The 10,840-nt window shown below is 38.2% G+C and overlaps 1 protein-coding gene across 1 annotated transcript in view; it reads left to right on the top strand.

The window, feature by feature from the left end:
* LOC307255464 (disco-interacting protein 2 homolog C) overlaps positions 1 to 10,282 on the top strand; it is a gene marked incomplete at its 3' end in the record, with an annotated part of 135,740 nt that extends 125,458 nt beyond the window's left edge. Inside the window, exons 32-38 of the mRNA XM_080034148.1 lie at positions 2 to 172; positions 6,770 to 6,831; positions 7,065 to 7,122; positions 7,464 to 7,538; positions 8,062 to 8,236; positions 8,609 to 8,732; positions 10,030 to 10,282. Coding sequence (XP_079890274.1) covers positions 2 to 172; positions 6,770 to 6,831; positions 7,065 to 7,122; positions 7,464 to 7,538; positions 8,062 to 8,236; positions 8,609 to 8,732; positions 10,030 to 10,282 — 918 coding nt within the window. The remainder of the gene's footprint in view (position 1; positions 173 to 6,769; positions 6,832 to 7,064; positions 7,123 to 7,463; positions 7,539 to 8,061; positions 8,237 to 8,608; positions 8,733 to 10,029) is intronic.
* Between the last annotated feature and the right edge of the window lie 558 nt (positions 10,283 to 10,840).

Below are 10,840 nucleotides of genomic sequence, written 5' to 3'. Positions count from 1 at the left end.
GGCTCGAGGGCTGGACCTGTCCCGTGTGAGGACGTGTGTGGTGGTGGCAGAGGAGCGACCGCGCACCGCTCTCTCTCAGTCTTTCTCCAAACTCTTCAAAGACCTCGGCCTGCACCCCCGAGCCGTCAGCACCTCCTTTGGCTGCCGGGTCAACCTGGCTATATGTCTACAGGTGGGTCACTGCTAGAGAATGGATGGACAACCATATAATTAAAGGGCTTATTCTAGTGCCTACAGGTATGTTTAGAACTATAGAATTAACTAATGGATGGATGAACAAAGGCTTTATCTAAAACATGTAAAAACAATACAATAAAAGTCCAAATAAAATGGATATATATTTTTTTTTGCATATTTTGTTATTTATTTTGGCTGCCGGGTCAACCTGGCTATATGTCTACAGATGGGTCACTGCTAGAGAATGAATGGATGGATAGATGAATTATTTTATTTTTTGTTGTTGTTATTTTGCACCTCATTCGACAACAGGTAGGTCAAGACTTAAAGGTGCAGTGTGTAATATGACATCATCAAGAAAGTTCTAGAAAGTTCTAGAATGCAACGCTCCCTGGGTAACCCCACCCCTTTAGAATAATAACAGAAGCTACAGTGGCCTTCAAGGACAAGAACAATTCTAAATTTTAAACAATGCACCTGATGACATTCCAACTATGACACTTTCAAGATGGCGGCACTAGGCTTTGGTCCAAGATTTGCAGAAATATGGACATATATGAGACCCTTTCTAAGGGGAAAAAAAAATATTCAAATTTTTTTTTCAGCTATTATGCACTAAATTAAATGTACTTGTGGATATTATAATTACTTTCTACAAAATCTGCTAGGAAATAAAACCCCAAATTCTACACACTGCAGGTTTAAGTCATCAATAAATTATTAAAGGCTTGTGTGAAACTGGATTATAGTTTTCAGAGAGGAAAAACACCTCAAAGTGTCCAAGGTGTAAGAAGGTTAAGCCAGTCATTCTCTTTGCTTACTGCCTTCCATTCAAACTATCCTAAGTGTTGAAACATTCAACCTTTTATGTATATACAGCTCCGGAAAAAATCAAGAGACCAGTCTGGATTTTTCTTAAATCTTCATCTCTACATTACTTAATGAAAATGCTCTTTAATGACAAAAAAAATATTGGAATTTGGTAGAAATGTTGTCAGTAGATTATATTATAAAACCAAAATGTTCATTCTACTCAAACATATGCCTATAAATAGTAAAACGAGAGACACTGAACAGTTGGACTGGTCTCTTCATTTTTTCCAGAGCTGCATGTGTCTCGGGGTTCAGCGTCAACTTTTCCATTTCAAGCCGATCATTGCTTTTACGTTTCAGATTTGATTTGCTACTTTAATATAGTGGATCAAATCAGGTTATTCACCAAAGTAAGTCACAAAGTTTTCCAATTTGCTGTTGTGAAACCAATTTATAAAACTGAGAAGAAAAAATACTTCATGTGATCTGCTCTAGATAGTTTAAATTCACAACATTTTCAAGTTTCAATTGAATAAAAAAAATTGCTGAACATTTCATGGATGTAACTTGAAAATATTATGACATTTTAAGCCTATAAAAGCATGTTTAAAATATATTTGTTTTTTGTATTTAATGATAAAATCAACAGGACAATGCCGTTGCTCATACTGTAGTATTCTCCAACATTTATGTTATTAACATGATTCAATATACATTTAAATAACAGAAAACAACTAATTTTTCTCAGTATTTTATTGAATAAAAATTCATTAAATTAACCAAAGTATTTATTGCGGCTTCTCATAACCAAACTAACATTTGGCTGAATAACTTTTTGCTTGTTTGTATTTCTTTGAGTTTTTCCATTTCTCTTCCTTGCTTTATGGTCCAGGCATTGTATAAACTGACCTCCCACAAATAGCAACAGAACGTATTTTAAGTGTCCTTATCTTCGTTAATACGTAATAAATAACATACTAAAAGTCCTAAGAAATCCAGGTGGTGGAAAGTACTTTTCTAGTGGGTTTCTTAAAGGTGCTACGAAGAACTTTTAAACATTTCTGAAACAGTCTAATTTTTCCTCTGATGATCATAAATTACATGTAACAGCAAACGAGACCATCAGTGCAAAGAATGCTAGTTGTTTTTTAATGCCTATGTCATGGGTATACGCTCACCCAGGAACAACAGCTGACGTGGTAAAAACACTCTCGCTTTTGTCCAAAGGGGGGGCGCTAGAATTAACAAAAACTGAAAGTTCCACGGGGCAACATTAATCATTCCATTGAACCAATTTTTTTCGCTTTAAAAAAAAAAAATAGAAGAGGTGATATGTGCCAAATTGCTCACTTTTTTTCATAAAACTTCCAAAAATGTTGTACAGAAAGTTTAAAAATTTTGAATCAACATTCTGACCGACGTTTGTTTGTTATCTGTACGACAGAGAATTAGTTGACATTCATAACTGTTATTGTTTGAAATTCTTGTTATGTTTATTAACAAAATAAGCACTTATGAAAGATACACTTATACCGTTTTGGGCCTTGAAAAATTACAGATATTGAGTCAAAAATGTGTAGGGCTTGGGGCGCTCCGGTGGTGTAGTGGATAGAGCGCGTACCATAATGGCTCCGGCCTTCGTTGCAGTGGTCGCGGGTTCGAGTCCGACCCGTGGACCTTTACTGCAGGTCATCCCCCCCCCCCCCCCTCTCTCTCTCTCTCTCTGTCTCTCTGTCTCCCCATTTCAACTCTGTACTGTCTAATACAGCTTGAAAATGCCCCAAAAATTATTTAAAAAAAAATGTGTAGAGCTCAAAATAAAAACGATAGCCTACATAGGAATTTACATACGAAAGATACGCTTTTCTTGAAAAATTACAGATATTGATATTGAAACAGCTAAAATAGCCTAATTTCTGTTGCAAATTGTGGGGATGTGTACACCATATATTTTCACCCCTTGAAATGCCTGGACTATCACTATCCTACTATCCTTGTTTGAACCTTAACTCCACCCACATATCTCATCCTTGGTTTTGTCTCCACCCGTCTGTGCTGCTGTAGCCTCACAGGCTGGGGAAGCTTTCTGACCAGGTAGGGAAAACCATCATCCCCCCCTGAAACCACTTTGCACTATTATGCACTGCTCCAAACATAATCACTCATATGGCTGCAGATATGTTATTAAAGGTGCAGTCAGTGATTCTGGAGAACGCTTGTTGTCAAAATCACTTTTTTTTTTTATACAGCCTAGGCTCTGTAAACTGGCATGTAAACAAAGCGTCCCAACGTGAATAGCAACATGCCCTTTAACGGAGCCTGATTTTTTATTTTTTTTTCTTCAGTGCACACACTGTACGGACAAGCAGTGGATCGTGAGGAGATATTCACTGATTTAGACAACAAGCGTTCTCCAGAATCACTGACTACACCTTTAGGGAATACTCCACTGGAAGTATTTGATTATATTAGAGTTTTCCAATATTCACCTTTAGGGTTTACATATGTCTGTCAAAAGTAAGGTCGGTCACACCAGTATTTATAACCGACAAATGAAATAATCGGGCAAGATCTCTCAATGTGTGGGGCGACTGTGGCTCAGTTGGTAGAGCGGGTTGGCCGATGATCAAAGGGTTGGAGGTTCGATCCCCGCCCTGCCACCTGTGTCATGGTTGTTGTGTCCTTGGGCAAGACACTTCACCCACCTTGCCTCGTGTGAATGTCGATAGTTAGCCTGCTATCGGTGTATGAATGTGTGTGAATGGTAACGTGGGAAAGGGAAACAGGTCTCCCTTGTAAAAGAGTCTTCGATCTCAATGGGATTTACCTGTATAAATAAAGGTTAAAAAAAAATAAAAAAAAGTTAGGATTTGTGGAGTACATTTGCAATTATTAAATTCCTAAATAGACAACAAGGAACTTTTTAACGTCAAATGTTTTCCTCTGATGATCATAAATGACCTGTAATTGCAAACGAGACCATCAGCGCAAAGCAGGAAAGCCAGAGAGTAACAACAACTGAGGAAGCTAAAATATTAGCAGTGTTGTACCATATATATTTACAATAATGCATTTATTTCTCCCTAAAAGTGATTGGTCGGCTTGGTCTGTAGTCAATTGTGAAACAGGACTCAATGGTCCGAATTACATCTCTCAACTGTTAACTTAAAGGCCTACTTCACCGGTTTGAATATGAAGGTGTATTGAATTCTGAGATCCTACGTAGTATAAATGTGCAAAAAAAATTAAAATCGGTTCATCCTAGCCTGAGAAAAGGCAGAAAGAGTGTTTTTTTTAACCCTATATTTCTCTTTCTCGTGACATCACAGAAAGAGAAATATAGGGTTAAAAAAAAAAACTTACTTTGTAAATATTTATACTACATAGGATCTCAGAATTCAATACACCTTCATATTCAAACCGGTGAAGTAGGTCTTTAATGCTAGGTTAGCAAAGTTACAGCTATCTTGAACATTGATTTGATGTTGCTACTTTGCTGGTGTGACCGGGGCGTTTACTATAGATTCCAGTGGAGGTTTAAGAAAATTCGAAAAGTCCATAATTGGTCTGAATTATCAAACAAATCACAAAAATATTCTATTTAAAAAAAAATCACTAAATATTGTTCTTCTAGTTGGTTGATGGTGTGGGGCCGATTCTCTCTGTGTGGGCTTCCTGGTCCCAGCATGCATTGCAGCGCTGTGTGTGCGGTGGTGGGCTTGAATATACGGTTTATGTGGTGGTGGGCCTTTTAATACAGTCTGTTGGCTATGTGTGTTCGGTTTCTCTCCGAAAATGTTTTAATACTGATTTGCTAGTGAGAGAGAAGGGGGGATGGAGTGATGGTGGAGGAGAGAGAGAGAGACAGAGAGAGAGAGAGAGAGAGGGAAAAAGAGAGAGAGGAGAGAAAGAGAGAGAAAAAAGAGAGAGGAAGAGAGAGAGTTAAGAGTAGGGGTCTTTATATCTTTATTCTTCTCTGACTTGATTTTTCTCCCAAATTTTCACTTTCACTAACTCATGGTAAGGTGTAAATGGGAACAGGTCTCCCTTGCAAAAGAGTCTCTGGTCTCAATAGGATTTACCTGTATAAATAAAGGTTAAAAAAATTATAATAATCAATAAAAATGCAGGAGGAACAGAAGGGCTTTCACAGGCTCAATACAGAGAGTCCAAAATGACTCCAATCCCATACATTTGGTATATGGAGACCAATCAAAGGCCACATCATATTCTAAATATGATTATATGTGTATTTATTAATTCTGTGCACGATTTAAAATCCTCCACTATCATCATCTGTACACTTTCCTTCCATCTTTCTTTCCCCTCTGGCTTGGTTTCACTTTCGCCTCTTTTCATTTCTCTTAAAAGTTAAAGGCCTACTTCACCGGTGGGAATATGAAGGTGTATTGAATTCTGAGATCCTATGTCACAGTGAAAGACATCACAGTAATATTTACAAAGTAATTTTTTTTTTTAACCCTATATTTCTCTTTCTGTGATGTCACGAAAAAGAGAAATATAGGGTTAAAAAAACACTCTTTCTGCCTTTTCTCAGGCTAGGATGAACCGATTTAAAAAAAAAATGCACATTTATACAACATAGGATCTCAGAATTCAATACACCTTCATATTCCCACCGGTGAAGTAGGTCTTTAAAAACAAACTCCTCATCTGCATGTTGATCCAGTAGAATATGATTTTAGAACAATTTTTTTAAATGTTGGCCTACTTTTGTTTTGTGATTCTAATCTTGTTATATGTTTTGCTGATTTCATTCTAACGATACCACTGCTGTCACTCCCACATAGTTCTCCCTATAACTGTTTTTTAAATGTCCTAGAGGTTACTTTAAACTGTGTATCTGCAGCTCTGGATACAATTAAGAGACCAGTCTGGATTTTCTCCAGTCTTCATCTCTACATTACTTAATGGAAATGCTCTTAATGACAATATTTTTTTGGGGGGAATTTGGTAGAAATGTTGTCAGTAGTTTATATTATAAAACCACAATGTTCATTCTACTCAAACATATGCCTATAAATAGTAAAACGAGAGACACTGAATATTTGGAGTGGTCTCTTTATTTTTTCCAGAGCTGTACTGTATATATTAGTGGGATCCCATATTTACTCCTTACACCCAAAAGCTTTTCCCTTTGCTCTGCTGTGAAGGTAACGTTTTTTATGTGAGCACTATGAATAACTTGGAAATCTCTGGGGTTTCCCTGGCACTAATGCACGGGCAGCAACAGCATCCACCGCGCTCTCTTATGAGTAGAATACGTAGAAGTTGATGTCATGAAGTTTTACAATAGTAGTATGTAGTCGTGTTAAAAGGCTGTGAGTGTGTGTGTGTGAGAGAGTGTTTGTGTGTGTGTGTGTGTGTGTGTGTGTGTGTGTGTGTGTGTGTGTGTGTGTGTGTGTGTGTGTGTGTGTGTGTGTGTGTGTGTGTGTGTGTGTGTGTGTGTGTGTGTGTGTGTGTGTGTGTGTGTGTGTGTGTGTGTGTGTGTGTGTGTGTGTGTGTGTGTGTGTGTGTGTGTGAGTGAGTGAGTGAGTGAGTGAGTGAGTGAGTGAGTGAGTGAGTGAGTGAGTGAGTGAGTGAGTGAGTGAGTGAGTGAGTGAGTGAGTGAGTGAGTGAGTGAGTGTGTGTGTGTGTGTGTGTGTGTGTGTGTGTGTGTGTGTGTGTGAGTGAGTGAGTGAGTGAGTGAGTGAGTGAGTGAGTGTGTGTGTGTGTGTGAGGCTGCGTTGTTAACTGTTTTAATTGTTTATTTCATCAGGGAACCTCAGGGCCCGACCCGACCACTGTGTTCGTTGATATGAGAGCGCTACGACACGACAGGTGAGGTTATTTTTTTATTTAATTTATTTATTTATGAAAAACACAAAAAAATACAAAAACAACCAAACAACAAGAGAATGGAGGTTTCATTTGTTTTCATAAAATAATAAAAATTACAATTAAAAATATTCATCCTTTCATGTTATTTAAGCAGGTCATGCATGTATGTTGTTGATGAAAAATAATTTAGTTAACAAATATATTAATTATTTTTTTCTTTATTTGCTTCACAGGGTGAGACTGGTGGAGAGGGGATCACCACACAGCCTGCCTCTGATGGAGTCTGGGAAGGTGAGAGGGGTTATTTTATTTAAACTATATTTTCTCCTTATAGTTAAGAAACATTTAAACGATATACAGGCCCGGAAAAAAATGAAGAGACCAGTCTGGATTTTTCTTAAATCTTCATCTCTACATTACTTATTGAAAAATGCTCTTATGACAACATTTTTATTGTGAATTTGGTAGAAATGTTGTCAGTAGTTTATATTATAAAATCTAAATGTTCATTCTACTCAAACATATGCCTATAACTAGTAAAACAAGAGACACTGAACATTTGGAGAGGTCTCTTAATTTTTTCCAGAGCTGTATGTACTGATACTGTCTGTGTGTCTGTGTTTTATGAACAGATCCTTCCGGGCGTCAGAATCATCATCGCAAACCCAGAAACCAAAGGACCAATGGGAGAGTCTCATCTGGGAGAGGTTGGTCTGAGAAGCTCAAATCCCTTTTTATTCATACTTTATATATGGACTTTTGCTGTTACAAACATAAACACAAAACTTGAAAGGCAAACACAAAAAAAGACAAAAATACTCACATTTGGTTTACAGTTTGGTGAACAGTCAGAGTGATGTTGTTCGCTCATATCAGCACTCCTTCAGAACGCATAGAATGTCTCTTGTCCAATCAAATCACTCGCTCAGAACCAACTGCTGTATAATAAACAATAATACATAGTTAAAAGAAAAAGAGAAGAAACAAAAAAAAAAAGAAGTGGGGGAGGGTCATGGGGCAGGATCGTAAGGAATTAAAATAATTAACTAAAGAATCCCATTTTCTAAAGAATTTGGTGGAACAGCACTTTACTGTTATTTTTTTCCATTTTAAGGAATGACACAACTTCCTTCAGCCAAATAGAGATAGAGGGGGGGGGACGCCTTACCAACTGAGCTAAGGGCACCCCCTGATATCACAGTGTTTGTAATACGTCCTTGTTCTCCTCAGATCTGGGTGCACAGCGGTCACAATGCGAGCGGTTACTTCACGGTGTACGGGGAGGAGACGCTGCAGCCGGACCACTTCACGTCGCGGCTCAGCTTCGGAGACACGGCGACTCTCTGGGCCCGGACCGGATACCTGGGGTTCCTGCGCCGCACAGAGCTAACTGATGCTAGCGGAGGTCAGGACAAATATTATGCTGTGTGTGTGTGTGTGTGTGTGTGTGTGTGTGTGTGTGAGTGAGTGTGTGAGGGTGAGGGGGTGTGTGTGTGTGTGTGTGTGTGTGTGTGTGTGTGTGTGTGTGAGAGAGAGAGAGAGAGAGAGAGAGAGAGAGAGAGAGAGAGAGAGAGAGTGTGAGTGTGAGTGTGAGTGTGAGTGTGAGTGTGAGTGTGAGTGTGAGTGAGTGTGTGTACATTAAAATGTGTTGTAATGTTACTAAACTGATTTGTGTCTGTCCGTCTGTCTCTCTCTCTGTCTGTCTGCCTGTCTCTCTCTCTCTCTCTCTCTCTCTCTCTCTCTCTGTCTGCCTGCCTGCCTGCCTGTCTGTCTACAGAGCGTCATGATGCCCTGTATGTAGTCGGCGCTCTGGAGGAAGCCATGGAGCTGAGGGGAATGCGTTACCATCCCATCGACATCGAGACCTCGGTCATCAGGACACACAAGAGCATCACTGAGTGGTGAGAGACACAGACATTAATAATAAATACTAATAATAATTCATTTTATATTCATGGGTGTCTTTCATAACACTCAAGGATACCTAAACAATCAAGCTGAAATAGATGAGTCTAATAAGTCTAAAGTGATGAGGTCATTATGGCACACATTCTGTGTCTGGAGTTTGATCAAGTTGATCTTACTTTTTAAAACAAAATTATTTGCACTGATGGTCTGGTTTGCCGTTACATGTCATTTATGATCATCAGAGGAAAAAAGTGAGACTGTTTCAGAAATATTTAAACATGTGTCTATTATATCCCCACTGCCATCACCACACTGAACAGTCACACATAGGCAACATATCTCACTCCACTCAGTCACCCCTTTGCACTGCTTGCATCTTTTGGCATTCATTTATTGTCATTGTTTGGGACTGTCTCTGTTTTGTATGTATTTATTTATTTTGTGTACATTGAACCTGCCCTGTCAAAGATGAATTTCTATCACTTGTGACAGACAATAAAGTTTTATCTTATCTTCTTCCCCAAATAAGTAATTAAATACAGAAAGAAACACAAAATAAAAGGCAGAGTCAGAAATACAGTTTATCATGTGTTATACTATTGTTCCTTCTTTAGTGCTGTGTTCACGTGGACCAACCTTCTTTAGATTCCCCCTTTAATGCTGAGTTTTTTTCTTCTCAGAGCATTTCCATTTCTAAACTATCAAGTTTTATCTTGACCAAATATCTGCAATTTATTTGAATATACTGCTGAAAATGTATTAATTTGTAAAAAAAAAAAAAAAAAAAAAAAAATACACTTATTGAATTCAAAGTTAAAAAATACCTAAACACATTAAAGGCAGAGGCAACAATACAGTTTATCATGTGTTGCTGAAAATATGGTCATTTAAGCCTCATATGATCACCTAAATAATGTGATAAGTCATGCCTGTGTATTTGTTATGTGTGCCCTTTATTCCTAGTGGGGCCTCTTGGACCAGATCAATATTGTAAATAAGAAACTGTTCTTAATGTTTTATCTGGAAAAATAAAGGTTAAAAAAAAAAAAAAAAAAAAAAATCCCTATCTATTTTCTTTTTTTTTTTTTTTACTTAAATTTTTATTGGGTTTTTTGCACATTTTACAAATATCAAACCACATATATGCAAAAATACATCCAGAATAAAGAATAGTCTCAAATAGAGCTGCATGTGATTGGATTAACAATTCTTATACATACATACTTATATATACTCATATTTAATCCCTATCTTTTTATGTGTATTTTTATTTATTTTCTCCCTCTTCAGCGCTGTCTTCACGTGGACCAACCTGCTTGTCGTTGTGGTGGAACTCGACGGTTCCGAGCAAGAAGCCCTGGACCTCGTTCCCCTGGTAACCAACGTGGTTCTAGAAGAGCATTACCTCATCGTGGGCGTGGTAGTGGTGGTCGACATCGGCGTGATACCCATCAACTCACGCGGAGAGAAGCAGCGAATGCACCTGCGGGACGGCTTCCTAGCGGACCAGCTGGACCCCATATACGTGGCTTATAACATGTAAGCCCAATAGTATAGTATAGCGCCCCCAAGAGGTTGATATGAAGGTTAACGAAGGAATTTTTTTTTTTAAGATTTTTTTTTTTTAATTTTGGTTCTTATCGGACAATTTTTTTTCTTCGTTTAGTGAGTTGATACAAAGGTTAAAGAAGAAGGATTTTTTTTAAATATTTTTTTGGTTTTATTAGAATTTTTTTTAGGGGGAGAGACAGAGATGAAATGGGGCAGAGAGAGAGAGAGAGAGAGAGGAATGACATGCAGAGAACGACCCGGGCTGGATTCGAAAAACCCGGGTCTGCTGTGAAGAGGACTGAGCCTCTATGGGGTAGTGGTGGGGTTGCTCTAACCACTACACCACAAGCAACCCCTCCCTCATTTAAAGGAATATTTTGGAAGATGCAAAGACAGTGGACTCCTAAAGACTAATATAAATTCAACAGGAGGCTTGAATGGAGTTTGTGGCAAGATTGGGAGAAGTGAGAAGACTTTTTTTAAGCCCTGAATTTAGTCTCGAAGGCAGGTGCTAACTCGAAGTCTAGCTCCAAAAAAAATCAAGTGGTGT

This window comes from Ammodytes marinus (assembly GCF_949987685.1).
Source record: "Ammodytes marinus genome assembly, chromosome: 9".
Lineage (NCBI taxonomy): Eukaryota > Metazoa > Chordata > Actinopteri > Uranoscopiformes > Ammodytidae > Ammodytes > Ammodytes marinus.
This window is presented reverse-complemented; position numbering and strand designations above follow the sequence as displayed.